The following is a 19,039-nucleotide window of genomic DNA, read 5'->3' as shown; positions in this document are numbered from 1 at the left end:
TTCTGAATCTTTTCCATTCAATAAGCGCTCTATTGAGGAGGGGGGCATCTAAGGGCAAATACAGCAAAGCCATGTTCAGTAAACACAGTCCAACTTTTGTCCTGGTGGCCCTTTTCACATAGCAAACCTCTGAGTGCGACCCTCCCCTTATAAATGAAAAAGACTTTGTAATATATTTAACACTGTTATAAATGCTGGAGGCAAAGTGGGGTTTGGGGTGGAGGCTGATAGCTCACGACCTCCCATGTAATGACCTTGCGACCCCCTGAGGGGTCCCGATCCCATTTGAGATCCCTGGAGTAAACAGAAGTGGAGCAGTGGCATGGCTATTTACTGTAACTGTCTCTCAACCTCACTTAACCATATCGACGACAAAAGAAGCTCTGTGTGCTGATGGGGGCTAAATTCTCAATGTACCTTTTCCCACATAGGGCCGTTTTCAATTACCCATGACATCCGTTTCTTCCTCTAGCCATATTTCATTTTGTCCCACCTTTCTTTTCCTCCCATCTTCATCTCTCTTGTTCTTCTTTTCCTCCCTCCTCTCTTCTTTTTTCATTACCTTTCTCCTCCTCCCCCTTCCCCCATCCCTTTTTTTGTCCTTCCTTCCCTAAAAGCCCCGGTCACTTGGTTATTTGTTGTCATCTCTCCTTCTGGATGCCACTGCTGCTGCGGTTGCGAGGTATTACTTAAAACCCAGCAGCTCCTTAGTGTTGTGCAAAGGCATCATCAATCATGCCAGGCAAAGAAAGCACAGTCCATGTGGGTTCAATTAGCGGCACAGTAAGTGGGCAGCAGTGGAAGAGTACTTAGAGGAGAGCACACAGCTGTTCATTTTTAAGCAGAGGAAACTTCACACGTGAAACGGCTCTTGAAGAAGGAGCAGTCAGATCTCGGGCAGAGGGACGGGGACGGGGAGTCTCACAAGCTGTCAGAAGTCCCAGGAAACAACTTTTATGACACTGGCTGAGTTTTAGTTCCTTTAATCTGCACCAGACACTGGGTGACTGTATTTCTTTTTTTTTTTTTTCAGTCTCTCCCTACGTAAGGCTCATTTTGGAAGGCAGAGGAGTGAGGGAAGCAGGTGCTGGGGATGCCAGTCAGAGCAACACAAAGTGCCCAAAGTGACAGCTAATAAACCCCAGGCAAAAGCCAAGTGCTGCACAGGTGCTGCCTTGGGCTGTGGCCTTGACAGGTCTCACCAGCTAAGCAGGCTTGTGCCTGGTCAGTACTTTAATGGGAGAGCTGCAAGGGAGAGCATGGGTGCTTCTGGCTATGATGCAGCTGATGACTCAGGGGGTGGTGCTGCTTCCTCTGAGGCAGCCCTGATTAATGACCCACTGTGGAATTAAGGAATGCTCTGCCGCTGGATCTGCCATCTTTTGGATGAGGTCCTGGCCACCTGTGGCCTTCACAGAGCCTTTAGCACATTTTGCAAAAAGAGGGCTGTGAATGCTGGCTCCCTGGGTACATTTACTATAACTCTGGCAATCTGAATTCCCCCTGCACATTGAAACGAGTAAGTTAGCTTTCACTTTCCTTTCCTGAAAGCCATGACTGTAATGTTCTGCCACAAAGGTATGTGTGTTTCAGTATTCATTAAAGTGACGATGGTAGATGATCAGAATGCTTTAAAGAGTGCAGTATCAATGACCTTGAAAACCAAGAGCCCCCACCATACCATTTAGGGAACAAATTGCTTGAGAAGCCAATGATCGCACACTCTGATATGTTATTTTTCTACAATGAACAGTCTTTTGATTAGGATGTGCACTGGCTGAGGGGTTTGAAGTATTCTAGTGGTTCTTCTTATCCTGAAGAGGATGATCCTCCAGGTCTGGGGAAGTTCCACTGGAGGGAAGCCTTGGGCCAAATGCAACAAGAGACTGAATTTTCCTGTTACACGGCAGAGAATGATCATGCCGTATCAGGATACAGGACAGAGGCCGCGATAGGTGCAGAATAAGTGCACTGCTGACAAGTGGTGTCTTCTAAGCTACAGGGCAATAACCCAGTCACTTACCATTTCCCACAGGCTGCAGCTGGTTGCCCTGTACTATTGGACTAATATACAACACAACTACTGCTGAAGCCTTTCAGGAATTGCTAGCTAGTGCAGTGCACACTGGACTACTTCTCGAGTGGGCCTGCATAAATGTATAACACCTGGGCTCGAGTTTCTATATTATTTCCCTGTTTGTGGGAGCAGTTCAAGGTGTTCAGAAAATGTTTTTAACCCTCTGACTGGTCTGGGGCCTGGTTAATGAAAAGATCCTTTAAATACATTAGGAGCCAAGAGAAAGATAGATCCTCTGCTTAGCGGGGAAGAGTGATAATAACAGATGACATCAAGAAGGCTGAGGTGTTTAATGCCCATTTGGCTTCAGTCTTCACTAAAAATGATAATGGTGACCAAATACTCAGCAGAATTAATATTAACAACAAGGGGGAAGGAACACCAGCCAAAATAGGGAAAGAACAGGTTAAAGAATGTTTAGATAATACTTAAGGAACTAGCGGAAGCATTCTCGGAACTGTTAGTGATTATCTTTGAGAACTTCTGGAGGATGAGTGAGGTCCCAGAGGGCTGGAAAAAGGGTAAATATACATAGTATCTATCTTTCAAATGGGGAACAAAGAGGACCTGGGGAATTACAGACCATTCAGCCTAACTTAAATACCTGGAAAGATACTGGAAGAAATTGCTAAACCATCAGTTTGTAAGCACTTAGAGAGTAATAGGGTTATAAGGAATAGCCAGCATAAATTTGAAGAACAAATCAAGCCAAACTAACCTAATTCTCTTCTTTGTTAGCTTTACTGGCCTAGTAGATGTGGGGAACCAATAGACGTGATATACATTGATTATAGTAAGGCTTTTGACACAGTCTCACGTGACATTCTCGTAAGCGAACTAGGGAAATGTGATGCAGATTAAATTACTCTGAGGTGGGTGCACAATTGGTTGCTATACCGTACTCCAAGAATAGTTATAACCGATTCACTGTCAAATTGGGAGGGTGTATCTAGTGGAGTCCTGGAGGATTCAGTCCTGGGTCCAGTACTATTCAATATTTTTATTCATGACTTGGATAATGGAGTGAAGAGCATGCTTCTAAAATTTGTGGATGACACCAAGCTGGGAGGGGTTGCAAGCACTTGGAGGACAGGATTGGAATTCAGAACAACCTTGACAAATTGGAGAGTTGGTCTGAAATCAACAAGATGAAATTGAATAAAGACAATCGCAGAGTACTACAGTTCCAAAAATCAAATGCACAACTACAAAATGGGGGATAAATGGGAAGGTGGTCAGATTGCTGAAAAGGATCTGGGGGTTATAGTGTATCACAAATGGAATACGACTCAACAATGTGATGCAGTTGTGAAAAAAAGGCTAATATTCTGGGGGATTTTACACTACTCATCACTGGGGTGCCTCCTTGCAGCTGTGTCTGGGGAATAGCTCTGCCCAATCTGATGCCCCCTTCTGTGTCTTGCTCACGCTACAGCTCTTTTCATGATCCAGGAGTTGCAGTGCTTCCTCTTTATGAGGTAGGATACTCCCTCTTCGTGGCTAGGCCCTCCAGCCAGGTCTCTGTGTTTTCCCCTTCCAGAGAGTCAAAGTCTTACTGGACTGGCTGATCAGGTATCCTACCCAGCTGTCCTCCAATCCAAGGCAATAAAACTTCCCCAATGGCTGGTAAGAGAACCCGGGCCCACCCACTACTCCAGGTTCCAGCTTAGGAATCCTTGAATCAGCGACCAATGTCTGTACCATCCCAAATCTTGCTGCTGTTTCCCTGAGCCTTTTCCTACTCCACCCCACCAGTTTTCTGCTCCATCAGCCTTGTGGGTAAACCCATCCTTCAGGGCCAGGATCCCAGGGCTTCTGTCTCCTCCGTTCCCTCTGTAAGTCCAGAGAGTGACTGCAGGCTTCCACGCTACAGCCCCCTGTCTGTTGCATACGTCCTGGCTTTATACGAGCCCCACCTGCTCCCTGCTCAGCTGGACTCCATCCTTATCAAGCCTAACTCTCCCTCAGGTGTGGCTTGTTGGGTTATTTAACCCCCTGTGAGCCGCATTAATCCTTTTCAGGAGCACCATGTATAAGCTACACTGCATACTTGTCCTGCTCTACTGGGCACTAGTGAGGCCTCAGCTTGAGTCCTGTGTCCAGTTCTGGGTGCCGCACTTTAGGAAAGATGAGGATAAATTGGAGCGAGTCCAAAGGAGAGCAACAAACATGATGAAAGGCTTAGAACATGTGACCTCTGAGGAAAGGGGGGGAAAATGGGAATGTTTAGTCTTAAGAAAAGAAGGCCGAGCGGGGACCTGATAACACTCTTCCAATATGTCAAGGGCTGTTATAAAGTGGGCAGTGATCAGTTGTTCTCTGAAACTAGGACAAGAAGTAATGGGGTTAATCTGCAGCAAGGGAGATTTAGGTTAGATATTAGGAAAAACTTTCTAACTGTAAGGGGAGTTAAGCTGTGGAACAGGCTTCCCAGGGAGGTTGTGGAATCCCCCTCATTGGAGGTTTTTAAGAACAGGTTGGAAAAACACCTGTCAGGGACAGTCTAGGCTTTCTTGGTCCTGCCACAGCACAGGGGCCAGGACTTGATGACCTCTCGAGGACCTTTCCAGCCCTACATGTCTATGATTCTATTGGAGAGGCTGTCTCTTCCCCTAAATCCTCTCCCATAAGCAAAGGTCAACTGGGAAGTTCTTAAAGTTGGTTACTAAATTAGAACACCCCATACCCAGCAGCTCCTTTGGGATTCGCTTCCCTGGGCCTTCTATCAGAGCCTGAGTCTAGTGCCCTTCAGGGCACAGTGCAAGAGGCAGGTATTTGGTTAGGCATGTGATTAACAGCTTTTATTTTGGGTTTTAATCTCTGAAATTGACGTGCCAAGCAGCCATGGCCACAGGTTCTATGGAAATTAGCAGATAATAATAATGTTTCTTATGGGAAACAGTGGCTTCCGCTCACCATGGAGCCACGCAGCCCGGAGTGCAAAACCACCTGCTGCATTGGGATAGCAGGGAAGACTGCATGTGATGTCTCCCTGCTCTTTAGAGGTGACAGGCCTGATTTTCAGAAGCCCTGGACACTCACTCTGACTGACTGGAATGGGAACTGGAGTTACTCAGCCTCTGAATCAGGCCCTGAACTCCTTCATTAACCCATGTGTTGTAACTTTCTATCTGTAGTCTATAAGCAATTAAAAAATGGTGCAGACATTTTGGAAAGCAATGAGGATAAAGTCCCTGGGAAACACATCCTCTGAAAGTGATGTCCATAATGTTACTTTGCCTTAGGCTCTCCATGGATCCCGGTATGTTACGCTCTGGATCAATAGGAATTTGTTTTGTTTTGTTTTGGTCAACAATGCTTCCTATTTAAAGGAACTTGGTGACCTGGAAAAGGGGTTTTGTGCCCACTTGGGAAGTCTCCAGTCTGTGGGACTGCTTTTTCCATTCTGAATTCAACCATATATCAAAGGGAGACAGGTTCGAACTTCTGTTGAAACCATTAGGGTGTTTTGGCAAAAGGGAATTCCAGGTCCCTTTGATGTGTGCTAGAAAAATTTCCCTTGCTTTTATAAACCCAGATCAATGCTTGGCATTGCAACTCTCCTGTGACTGTGCCAGCCCTGAATAAAAATATCCCCTGGAGGGACAGGACTGCTACAGTTCAGGCAGATTTGTGCAGGTATCTTTTCTTTCCTGCTCTAGCTACCTCTTGCTTTTAGGTCTCTTACATCTCTCTTATTTCTCCTCTCCATCCCACTCTATGTTCTCCTGCAAGGAGTCATACTCTTGGACTGGCCTTCACTATTTTCTAACCATGTTGCTTTTAAAAAAAAATTAAAATATTGGCTTTGTTATTTGTTCTGTTGTCTTTACCCCTACCTGTCTTACTTCGTAGTAAATTCATACTTTTAGCAATGGAAGAATGGCTCCCTCACTTTCTGTCTTCTCTGCTATCTAGGGTTTCTGGATATCTGATGCATCTCTGCGGGACATTCCTGCAAGCCACTAAAGGATGGTCTTGTGGTCCAAGCACTAGGTGGCATTCAGGAGATCTGAGTTGAATTTCCAGCTTTGCCACAGAATCTCTGTACACACTTTGCCACGTGTGACCTTTCTGTGCCTCTGTTCCCCCATTATGGGGATAATAATATTGCCTTGTCTCTTACTATGGACATGTCCAGTGCCTACCACAGTGGGGCCATGATTCCATTTGGGGTCTCTAGGCCCTGCCCTAGTACAAGTAAATAATAATAATAGCCACAGTTAATGGATGACAGTGTTATTAGAGTAACTGTGAGCATCTCCAGGAAATGGAACACAAAGTGCAATACCTAATATATGGAGCTATACCTCTCTCATAGAGCTGGAAGGGACCCTGAAAGATCATTGAGTCCAGCCCCCTGCCTTCACTAGCAGGACCAAGTACTGATTTTGCCCCAGATCCTAAGTGGCCCCCTCAAGGATTGAACTCACAACCCTGAGTTTAGTGGGCTAATGCTCAAACCACTGAGCTATTCCTCCCCTTAATGGATGAATCCAATGGATTCCTCCCTTACCTTAGACCTTGGGTGCCAGAGCACCTCAGAGCTTGATATGCAGCCTTGTCCTGGGTCAGGCACAGCGGCTGTTTCACAGCACATACAGCCGCACCTAAGGAGTGGAAGTGAAGAAGAGATTCACGTCCGGTGGAAACTGGAGAGTGAGTTGAAGTTGACAAACAGGAATAACTGCAGTTCACATTCAGCCGGATACAAGGGTTAACATCCTAGTAGCAGAAAAATCACCAAAGGTTCTATAACAACCACAGGTTATTAGGACTTCCCTTCGAAGTCCCATCACCAGCAACACAGCACTTCGGGGGCCCTGGTTTAGTGCTAACTCAGAGGGGAAAATATCCCCTATTGACGCACTGACACCATTTCCTAACATCTCAATGCTCTTTGGAAGCCTCCGACCCAAGCTGATGATCAGGCTCAATGATTGGCTTGTGAGACCTGATAGGATAGCAAACATGAGCAGTGGTTAGGCTGTGAGTGGCTCTTAGTGGGTACTGGGAGCTTATTTGTTTATTCTTAGGTTTGATCTTTCCCCTGCCGGCTGTCATGTCTTTGGCCATGTGTCTCTTTCAGCTGCAGTCCAGCATCACCATGACTTGCATGGACGGGAAATGGAACAAACAGGTGGCCTGTGAACCGGTGGACTGTGGCATTCCAGACCAGTACCATGTCTACCCAGCCACGTTCAACTGCAGCGAGGGTACCACCTTTGGAAAGAAATGCTCCTTCAGTTGCCGACCTCCGGCCCTGCTGAAAGGTACGGAGGGCATTTTGCCGCAAGTTAAGGTTCAGTCTGTAAAAGACACAGACAAGTCATTATTATTATTATTATTCCATGGGGTTGAAGCATGAAAAAGAATGAGGACAGAAAAGTTACCCGCCAGGTTTTATTGATGCTGGAAGTTAATTTCCCCTCCTCTTCCTGTATGTTGTGAGGGTTTATTTAATACCTTGTCCCTTGATGACTGTGGGCTGGGAACTATAATGAAAGCAAAAATTACCTCCATGAAATCAAAACTTTAAAAAGTAATAGGAATAAATAGAATGAGAGCAGTGACTCCTTCAGGCTGGCTCCCCTCACTGGGAGGAAGAAGAGGATGTTTAATGCCATCAGTGAAATGTAAAGCTGACATCTCTTCCTGGGGTGTGCGGGGAGAGTCAGGGGAAGGTGTTTATAAACATAGGGTGGGATTTTCAAAATGTCTAAGTTACTTAGGAGCCTAAGTCCCATTTTTTAAACTGACATGGAAACTTAGGAGTGCAAATCTCAGTGAAATTCAATGGGACTCAAGCGCCTAAATTCCTGTGTCACTTTTGAAATCGGTGTGTTGTGAGCAAGACACGAGAAGTCATTCTTCCGCTCTACTCTGCTCTGGTTAGGCCTCAGCTGGAGTATTGTGTCCAGTTCTGGGCACCGCATTTCAAGAAAGATGTGGAGGAATTGGAAAGTGTCCAGAGAAGAGCAACAAGAATGATTAAAGGTCTTGAGAACATGACCTATGAAGGAAGGCTGAAAGAATTGGGTTTGTTTAGTTTGGAAAAGAGAAGACTGAGAGGGGACATGATAGCAGTTTTCAGATATCTAAAGGGTGTCATAAGGCGGAGGGAGAAAACTTGTTCACCTTAGCCTCTAAGGATAGAACAAGAAGCAATGGGCTTAAACTGCAGCAAGGGAGGTCTAGGTTGGACATTAGGAAAAAGTTCCTAACTGTCAGGGTGGTTAAACACTGGAATAAATTGCCTAGGGAGGTTGTGGAATCTCTATCTCTGGAGATATTTAAGAGTAGGTTAGATAAATGTCTATCAGGGATGGTCTAGACAGTATTTGGTTCTGCCATGCGGGCAGGGGACTGGACTCGATGACCTCTCGAGGTCCCTACCAGTAATAGAATCTATGAATCTATGAAAATGGGACATAGGCTCCTAAGTCACTCGGGCACTTTTGAAAATTTTGCTCCAGCACCAGCATGAGTCTCTTCATCATCTCTTGGGAGAGCTGTGACTTACGTCGCTGAGAGCGCTTTGTTAGTTCATTCAGAGCTACATGAGGAGAGTCCAAATCAAGGGCCAGTTTCTGACACCTTTACTCATGTCGAATAGCACCTTATTCCACAAGTGATCCCGTTGACTCCTAGTAGACTAGCAAAGTGGTACTCATTGTGAGTAAATATCACAATCCAGCCTGACAAAAGGAAACCTCTGGGCATTGATTATTATTACTGCCATCTAAAGAAATCCTCAAAAGTTTTCATCAGGCTCACACGTGCCACGCAGCCAGGAGCTGTACAGAGGGCTTTGTCTGGAATGAGGAAGGAGAGGAGATTCCTCAGAGCAGATGGCAGATGGAATCTGTCCGCACCCCCCTCCCCATTGCAGAGATGCTTGGGCTGAAGGCAGAAGTGGGAATCAGGGAGGAGCTGGGGCTAGAGGCGGGGGCAGAGAGGGAATGAGGGCAAAGCTGGCCTGGGAGCAGAAGAAGGGGTGGAGTGGAGCTGTGGATGGAGCCAGAGCTGGGCTGCGTGGTGCTCTTTCCCCGCCCCCTGTGGGGGCTGGTCCGGGACCCCCCGCATGTCCCCCAAACCTTCCTCTGTGCCCTCTTGGGGGGGCATGCCCCACAGTTTGGGGACCACTGCGATAAAGAAATCATTTGTTGCACAGTCACAGACGGTGACTAATAGGCATTGTCACTGAGCTTCTGGAGGATGGAAGTTGAATGACTCAGACCTAATTCAATCACTGATGTCATGGAAGCCGCTGTTTGTAATGTCACAGTTCATCACTTTGCAGTAGCAAGCATGCTCTCACCAGTGCAGGACTGCAGAACTGCTGCATGAGTCAGACAAGAGAAGCGGGCTGGTGCTATAGGAAAGAGCTTTGGTTTTCACAAAAATACCTCAGCAATCAGCCACAATTACGAAGGAAAGAAAAAAAGCCACCGATGGTTTAATGAAGGAGGAGGGCTTCTCTGCATGCCTTGCTGTGTTCTAGGGTTTCCTCCATTTTTCCTCTCTGTGAATCCCAGCTTTGACATCTCATGTCACAGCTCTCAACCTTCCAGATGAGAAAGACCCTATGGGACACAGTTTGGAACTTGTCAACATGAGTGAAGCTCCCCACACTGTTTCTGCAGCACTGGATTGGGGGGTTGATTGACTATTAGGTCTTCGAATGGTTGTTGGCTCACAGCTGTGGGATTTTTTTTTTTTTTAGACTACGCTTGTTCCTTTATTACATACAACATGAAATGACAAAGAAATACAAAACATGCTGGGCCTGACTCATCCTGGTGTAACTCCAGTGAAATCAGCCAAGCTACACCAGGGATGAATGTGTCCTACTATATCTTTTACCTTTCAGATATTGGCCAACCAAGCTTCCAAAGGAAAACAACACTTTAGTTGTTATTAATAATAATAATAATTATTATTATAATACACAATGATAATCATGTTCAGGTAGTAGTGCCAAAGGACCAACCCGTTGTGTTAGGCACTGTAATGCAATACAGATGGTCCCTAGCCCCCCCCCCCCCAGCTTAAATAGACAGGACAGACACAAGGTAGGGAGAAGGGGTATCACACCCAAGCAGAGTGAAAGGATGGCAGCAACACCATGTTAGTGCCATGGTGTGTGTGTGTGTGTGTGTTGGGGTAGCGCACGAATGGTTTTGCAAACAAGCAAGCAGACTTTCTACGCATGGATATTTTCAAACAGAAAAGACCTTTTTGTTTTATTTAGATTAAGAGAAACGACAAAACAGGAAAGAACAAAAGTAAAGTATCCATGCAAGAGCAGACAGTCAGTATGTCTCTTGTGTCACAGCCTTTCCTGAAAAGAGCCCAGAATGGCTATCTTGTCTCTGTGGACAGCGGAGTTCTTAGTTATTTGAAGGTAGAATACACAGAAGACAAAAGCAGAAAATATACATAGCTCACTTTGACATGCAAATCAAGGAATCTTTTGATCTGTTGTATGGGTTACGATACCCTAACAAAATAGCCGTGCCTGATTTTGTTAACCCTGTCCACTGTCCTCTCCAGGAAACAACAGCAACTTAACATGTATGGAAGATGGGCTATGGTCCTTCCCCGAGGCCCTTTGTGAGCTGATGTGTCGAGCTCCATCTCTAGTTCCCAATGCAGATCTTCAGACCGCCCGTTGCCGTGAAGATAAACACAAAGTGGGCTCCTTTTGCAAGTACAAATGCAAACCGGGTTACCATGTTCCTGGCTCCTCCAGGAAAGCAAAGAAGTAAGTAAAACAGTAACACCAACCAAACAATGTATTCCAGAGAGACGTGGGTTAAAACAAAAATCAGGAGAGGAAGATCTGTGGGTATTAGTGGGTTGTGTGAGTATCAGGGAATATTGTGGGGCAACCCACATACGCCAGCAGTTGTTGTGCACAACACAACATTATCAAAGATTTCAGAAAGGTGAAGAGTTATAGAGGATATCCCAGGTGCATGGAATTAGAGATGAGAGCCCATAGACAAAGTTTTCTGTATACACTAAAAACAGTGTTTCCAAACAGCTGATGGTTCAACCATATTCATGCCATTTTTATTCATTATTCCCGAACGTACTTTTGTTCATCCAAATGTTTGGGGAATGGCCGTTCTTCATACAAATACCCATATTCACATCCAAACAAAAATATGTGTGCGCCAGAAAGAGCATGAATTATTCAGTGTTCATGATTCATTCTTCACCTGTTTAAAAAGCTTCTGTCATCCAATGAGATCGCAGAAACAATTCTGTATGACTTAAGTGACTAGTAACACGCCACTGATAATGAATAATAAATACTGAATAGTCCAAGAAAATAATTAACTCGCAATCCATATGCTGCAATTAATTCACATAAACTATTTGTCAAACAGTTAAAATAATGGCTAAAATTGGTAAATGTCAAAGTGTGTTTACCAACAGAAAAGACAGTTAACTTCAGTGGGTAATTTATCTGCAGTGACTAATTGGACCAGCTGTACCACTAGAGATCCTGTGAGTACAGAATGAGGATAGGGTAGGATGCAGATGAGATCCCATAGGCATGAGAAAGAAGATCTTTTCTTGACACAGAGTAATGGAAGTTCTCTCTATTAGTGCTCTTCCAAGGACAGGGGATAGACACTTGGAATTTTCAAAGGAACCAAAGGGAATTAGGCACCCACTTTTCAATGGGAGATAGGCACTTAACTCAATCAGGATCCTTTGACAATTCCAGCCTGTGTTCCCCAAAAGTTTATGCTGAGGACCTACTTTAGAAATATATCTTTGATATGGAACCTGGGGAGTCCCCTTTGAAACTCTGTGGGGAAGGCATATTTCTAACCCTGTTCAACCCATTTCAGACGACCCGCAGCCCACAAACGGGGGAAGCAGTGTTTTGGGAGATGTGTCAAAGGCAGAAGAGGGGATTAGACCAGCAGACTGAATGTTGGTTTTGCATCTCATCATTATTTTCGCTCTAAGACCACACGATGCAAATTCACAACTTGGTCCCCAGTGTGAAAAGCACAAACACGGCCATTTCCTGCAGCTTGCTAAACAGAGCTCAGGTTCTTCAGAGCTGTAGCTTACTCAGCCACTCACTAAATACTCTGGTTTGTTTCCACATGGAAGGAGGGCCTTTAAGATCCAGTGCATGCAAGATGGCACCTGGCTAGCTGGAGCGTGCGTGCCCGTCACCTGTGACCCTCCACCCTCGAAGTTCCATGGGCTGTACCAGTGCACCAACGGCTTCCAGTTCAACAGCGAATGCAGGATCAAGTGTGAGGAAGACGACAATCAATCAGTTAGTTCCTTTTGGGTCCAAATAACTTAAGCCAACAGGAACTAGTTTCTGGTAAATCTTGTATGTGCCGCCCGGCTGCCTCAGGAACCAAATCTATGAGAGGCTGCACACCTCCTGGGATGTGCTTAGTTCCCATGGGCATCAGTGGGATTTCAGGATGCTTTGGGCCTTTTAGGATGTGGCCGTATAAATCCATCTTCATTGGATCAGGCCAGTCCCTTCAGCTTTGCAGAGAATGGCCACTGTGTTTCTGGCATGAGGTCTCAGTGATTGCTTGCACTGAGCTTCCATAAGACAGGCAAGAAGGTTGCTGCAGCATGGGCGCATGGTGGTGGTAGTGCTGTGTGGTCATGTGAGCAGTCACACTCCCAGGTTCAGGGGCAGTCTGCCATGGATGTTGGAGAATGCACCGGGCTGCATAGTGTGATATGCTGTTACCTGTAATGCACTGGCTCGATCAATACCTCCGGGCTCTGACAGGTGATCCGTGCAGTGTCCTTAGTAACATCATGCTCATTAAAAGCTTTTCATGGTCACAATGGAAAGACGACTGTGCTCCTGTAAGGTGTCTGTATGAATGGAGAGCAAGTGCCTAAGAAGGAGAAAATGTGGGAGCACGGGTGAAGGAGAAACGGTAGTGTTATTAGTTGGGAAATATTTTATCAGGATGATAATTATATTCATTGTTTATGTGTGGAGGGCTAATGGTGTGTGCTGGGGGCTTTACAGACAGGTAAGAGGGCAGGGTCTATGCCTCAAAGGTTTTGTAATCTAGAGAGACTTTCTCTAATAGCATATTAATACAGGAGGGAGATGGGACACAGGAAAAGAAAGTGACCAAGCAGTGAAGTTTAGCACTTTTCTTGGTTGTTACATGGCTTTTGTTTGGGTGGCTTTGTCTGTTTTTAAAGTCATAAGTTTGGTTCTTGGGTTTTCTTTTCCTTGGGCAGTTCAGGCATATATAGCATATAGTAGTTTACTTTTATATGGATCTCAACACTTAAAGCAATACTTAAGCTTCACTGAGCTATAGTGCTTCTCTGGCTAAAAGATGTCATTAAACAGGGCCAGATCCTCAGCTGATGTAAATCAGTGTGGCTTCATTGGAACTAGGCAGGTTTGCAGCAGAGGAGGCTCTAGTCTTTATAAAGTTCAACAGCTAGTTTGAGCTGTTTGGTTTTCTGAACCAGAGCATAATTTCAATTTGTGAGATGACTAAATTCTCCTAAAAGTGCTGCTGCCTGATACATTTGGTAAGAGAAGGTGGAGGACCTGGAAGTTCCTGTGATTGCACTTAGTTCGGAGAGCAGAGAATACCCTGCCAAAATACTTTTAAATATAATTTTAATTTCTGAGGGTCAACTGAAAATGGACTTCATCTGCCATCAGGCCAATAGTCTGAAGGACACCGCTGATGTTTGCTCCAAGTGATAAAAACACACAGCCTTGGAAGAGGGAGCAGTCAGATTTTCTGTACTTAAAACTGTGACAGTTCTGGAAGAAAGTAAGAGTGTGTTTCTTGTCATCCCCTACTCTCTCAGAGTTGACGTGCTGTCATGGTGAGGAGTAGAGAGGGACTGAATCCTGGGACACTGTGCTTTGGTGTGAGATAAACCAGAATGGTGCGGAGGCCTGGCTGGCGTTACAGGGCTTGTGTGGCACTCTGAGGTCTGCACTATGAAAGGAGGGTTGGGTAGTGTGTTACAAATGTGCAATGTAATGAAGGATGCGGGAGATGTAGGGTCCTTACAAGGTCTGTGTGGTGTTAGGAGGCCTGTGCAGAGTTAAGCGACCTATGGGGCGGAACAGGGGCAAGGTGGCGATGCCACGGGACAAGTATGGACTTATAAGGCCTATGCAGTAAAACAAGGGCTGTGCGTAATATTGAGGAATAAATGGTGCTACGAGGTTTGTGCATTTTTACAAGGCCAGTGAGATGTAATGGGCAATGGAGTAAGAGTTAGCCGAGTTAACGAGGCTGCAATGGTGACACGAGAGACACTTTGCAACCCATTAGGATGTGCGTATGCACTTTAAAGTAAGATTCTGGTGGTCAGTTCAGAAAACATCTCAAACAAATGCACAAGAAGCAGCTTGGGAAAAGGTCCTCCAGGGAAAGATATTTCCAGATATAACAGAAAACAGATTACAAAAAAGAAAGAGAAAGAGAAAGAGACAGGACCCCTGACCTCATCTGACCTGCCTGAGAGGTGTTAATTATCTAAGGAATAAAACCCACTAAGATTTTCTCAGATCTACAAGGTGATAATGCATGCTTCATCCAAGCAAGAAAAACAGCAGGGATTTTCACAAGAGATTATGCAGGGTAGGGAATGATGGACAGGATATTACTACAGCAGCAGATGTCCTGGGAACGTGGCGTCATCTTCTTTGATTCCCGTCAGCCAGCCCTGCCAGTGACCATGGGGCTGAATGAAGTCTGCCCACCACTTTGTCTTGCACGAGCTTCACGGCTTTCTTCATCTTGAAACCTTTTTTGTTCTATGTCATTCTTCACTATTCTATCCAATGCCTCCTCGGTCTTTCTCTGTTTCTAGTTCCTAGCACTCTGGTATGTATCGCTATGTATGGTATCCTTTCTGGGTCCATTCCTGACTTGTTTCCAGACCATCACAGTTGTCTTTATTGAATCTTCCGTAATAGAGTTTTTTCTAGCCCAAGCTGTTTTTCTTATCGCTTCATTTTTATTTTCTGTCGTACTGAAACTCTCAGTATTCCACTCAGGCAGTTAGTTTCTGCAGTCAAAATCTTTTGCTCATCGGCTTTCCTCCGTATTCCAGCATTCCAGAGTATCGGAATCCTGGAGTACTTTACAAATATAATGCAACAGTAACCCAAGCATAGCCATAAATCCGGGTCACCTTGAAAAGTCGCTATTAAACACTGCTACCACCTGTGTATTTTGCAAATGACAACGGAAGTGCAACACATGTGTTACAATAACAAACCATGCTAAGTTATCACTGATAAGCATGTGGTACCTGGAGTTTTATCCTCTGCCAGATTTTCTCCTGCTCCAGAGATTTGCTTCTTGCAGGAGTAGGCTCTCGGGGAGCTGGTGACGCCGTTCTGACATGCCAGCCCTCGTGACACTTAGGGTATAAAGACCCGCAGTATTGCTGTGGCTGGCCTGGGTCAGCTGACTCAAGCTCACAGGGCATGGGCTGTGGGGCTAAATATCCCTGGACAGACGTTCAGGACCGTTCACCTTCGCGGGGTCCATCCCAAGCCTGAACATCTACACAGCAATTTTTCAGTGCCGGAGCCTGAGCCCGGCGAGCCCAAGTCAGCTGATCCGAGCCAGTTGCGGGTTTTTTATCCCCGCGTAGATGTACCCTTAGAGCTGCTGTCGGTCAACACTAAGTTGCACCGGCGATGTAGGGTCCTTAATGGACCGTAGGCCAGTGGAGGATCAGCACAGCACAGCTTTCCTGCCCTAACCTGGCCCCTATGCCAGCTATGGGTTGGGAGATGCAGAGGCAAAGTTACATTCAGCAGAGTTCTCCACCAGGAGAGTTCTCTGCTGGAATTTTCTACCCGAGTTGAGCAAACGGGTGTAACGCACTTCTATGCTCATGATAGCTCAGTCTGTAATGGACGGACCACCAGATGTGCGGTGACTGGTTTAAGTAGGTACACTTAAATACTCACACCAATACAACGAATCTCTTCCTTCTCTAGCTACTGTGCACACACCAAATGACAATCAGATCTAAGCTGTCTCTGCAAACCTGAGAAAAGTTACCACCACAAACATGAGGTAGGAGTTGCTGGACTAGATTGAACCTACTACCCTGTCTTTGATGGTGGTCAGTACCAGATGCTTCTCTTGCTACCCTTAACAATACCTTAATGCCCAGAGAAGGCAAACAGAACCTCGTAGCCTGAATGAAACCTTTAGTTCACTGTCACAGCATCAGATTCAGCTTGCAATTGCAATGTCACAGGAAAGAAAGAAGCAAGGATTTTAAAGGAAATTTCTTATAGTGCTTAGAGGCTGGGCTGCAGCCATAGGAAATGCCATAATGTGCTATAGGTACAAATCTTAGAGGGGATGGACAACATGGTCCAATAGGTCTTCTCCACGTCTAATTTGGATTATTTGTTCACAAAGGAGACTGGGGAAATAGTTTCTTCCACTCATATCCCTTCTCTTCCCACCATATCACAAGAACTTCTTGCTGCAGGGAAAAATGTTCCCTGTACGTAGGTGTTCTGGGCTGTCTGACCCAGTGAGCAGCAAAACAAAGCAGGGAATTGAGGTTCCGGTCCCTCACCTAACATTCTTCAACTAGTCTGGATTTTTATGCTGTTTGCATGGTTACCCTTGGGCCAGTGAGAGTCACAGGTACTGGTCTCTGCCAGGCAGTCAAAATGCAAATGATATCATCCTCCTCCAGCACACAAACAAGCGGGCTAACGATTCAACCCAGTAGCCTGCAGAGAAGACCAGTTGCATCACCCCTGAACATCGTGTTCGTCAACAAGCTCAGCAGGGAAGGATAAGAATGTCAAAGAGAAAAACAAATTTCCTCCTGGAACCAAGAGCAAAACAAAGGTGACGAGCAGCACAAGCAAAACACCGAGGACTGTGCTGGGGACTTAATGTGCAGATCCTGTTATGCAACCTGCACAGGACGCCTCAGGCACCTGCAGAGTGATGCATGCGGGTCCCAGAGAATATCCCCCTCGCCTGCTGACGGCTCTGTCTGAAAATACTTCACATCAGGCACATAGACCCCCACCCCCAAGATAACTCACAGAGAATGTCCAGTACACCCCACTGAGTGGCAAATACATGGATTACATTAAACCCCCCTTGCATGCCAGGGATTGGGAGCGAGATGCCCAGGTCCCATAACATAGCCAATGCACGACACCGCTGGGCGCTTGACAACCCAGCCCCACAAAATATCCTGGTGCAGAACGTCCCGTGTCTACCCAGTAACAGCTAGGCTTGCAAATCCTGCAGAACAGCTCATGCAGAACTCCCTGGGTGCCGCACGCCTAGATCTGATGAAAGAAGCCTTGTGCGCTGCTTTGTTGTTTTAAAAGGGCATGATATTTCCCCGTGGACTTTCATTCATTCTCCAATATTCCACAGGGTCTCTTTTTGTAAGGCAAATGTCATATCCCGCACCCTCCCCCACCCTCACATGCATCCACACACACAAGTTGATTTCTTTCTCTACCTCTATCTCTGTGCTTCTCTATCGCAGTCTCTTTCTTTGCTGTCAGTCACAGCAGGCAAGCTCTAAAGATTACCCCAGCTAAACCTCACAGAGAAATGTCCAGCCTTTGTTTCTGCTTCACACGGGCATAGGGGACTCTTTGTTCTCGTCCATACGAGGATGATGTAACTAGCTAGAAAAGGGAAAGAAGAAAAAGGTTTGCTGCCCTCCGCACAAACACCTTAAAATCAAGAAAGAGGGAACATTGGGTGATAGTTCCCTTATTCTAGTTAGCTTGGGTCCATTTTGGGAGCATCCTTTACAGGCCATAACATTACATAGAAAATGTTAGTGTGCATCTGTCTGTCTGGGCAGGATACAGTCTGTCTTTTCTTTGTCCTTTTGAAGAAGGCTGATTCCCTTTCTCGCTAAGCTAAAAGCCCAACCCCTAGGCCTTCCCCGCTCCCAGAGAACATCAGCCCTTGATTCAATTCTGATTCTTTTTCTGTGACTTTTCTGACTGTATTTTGCTTTTCCCATTCCCAGGGACGTGGTAACAACGTGATTCACTGCCGGAAGGATGGCACCTGGAGCGGCTCCTTCCACCTCTGCAAGGAGATGCAGGGCGAGTGCTCTCTTCCCACTCAGCTCAACAACAACCTTAAGCTGCATTGTGCGCACGGCTATGGAATAGGTATACGAGCTAATGCCATGGCCGCAGCTGGTGGGGCGGGGGGAGAGGAAGGAGACAGGAGTCCTTGGGTCATCGTGTTTTGGGGGCCAGTTTGCCCTAGTGGGAAGCAGCTAATTAGAGGTTTTGCAGAGACCATCAAGCTTTCAGATGCCACACGCCAGGTAACATATGCTGCCTTCCTACTCCCTCACAGCATTTCCACTTCCACCACGTCCCTTGTCCTGCTGAGTTTAATGAGCAGTTCCCGGGCTCAAACTACAAGAGCGACAAATCCAATATGATTTTTTTTTAAATAAGTGAAGAAATACACACACATTTCCTCGTGGCCTTAGGTGAATGCCCCCCCCCCACACACACAAACAGGCAAATATTCCCACTCAGCTACCTGTGTTCACACACACATACAACACTCACAGATATTCTCACCCATATAGTCTCACCCGCACCAACACAGAAATACACACACGTACGTACGCACACACACAAACATGCTCTCCCACCCATGCACATTCACAAAGACACAAGTGCACTCCCCCCGTGCATAAATACTCCCCTGCAAATATAAATTCACCCATCCAACCACATTCTTTGTCAAACACACAAATCCACAGGCGCATACATCTGAAGGCACCCAAAAACACTTACCAGCGCGCACTCTCTCATATGATCAGTTATTATGACTCATAGAAACCTATATCACTTTACAGATATGGAGGAAGACAAGATCCTTGCCCCGGGGAGTTGATCATCTGCGTTAGACAGAA

At 45.9% G+C, this 19,039-nt stretch overlaps 1 protein-coding gene across 2 annotated transcripts in view; it reads left to right on the top strand.

Moving 5' to 3' along the window:
* Positions 1-19,039, top strand: part of PAPPA (pappalysin 1) — a 229,059-nt gene that overhangs the window by 176,683 nt on the left and 33,337 nt on the right. For both annotated transcript variants that reach the window (XM_054007151.1, XM_054007152.1), the window contains exons 15-18: positions 7,167-7,350; positions 10,634-10,844; positions 12,218-12,389; positions 18,128-18,275. In XM_054007151.1, coding sequence (XP_053863126.1) covers positions 7,167-7,350; positions 10,634-10,844; positions 12,218-12,389; positions 18,128-18,275 — 715 coding nt within the window. The remainder of the gene's footprint in view (positions 1-7,166; positions 7,351-10,633; positions 10,845-12,217; positions 12,390-18,127; positions 18,276-19,039) is intronic.

Source organism: Malaclemys terrapin, chromosome 17 (genome assembly GCF_027887155.1).
Source record: "Malaclemys terrapin pileata isolate rMalTer1 chromosome 17, rMalTer1.hap1, whole genome shotgun sequence".
NCBI classification, from domain to species: domain Eukaryota; kingdom Metazoa; phylum Chordata; order Testudines; family Emydidae; genus Malaclemys; species Malaclemys terrapin.
Note: the sequence above shows the minus strand (reverse complement) of the source record. Positions and strands in the feature narration are given on the sequence as shown.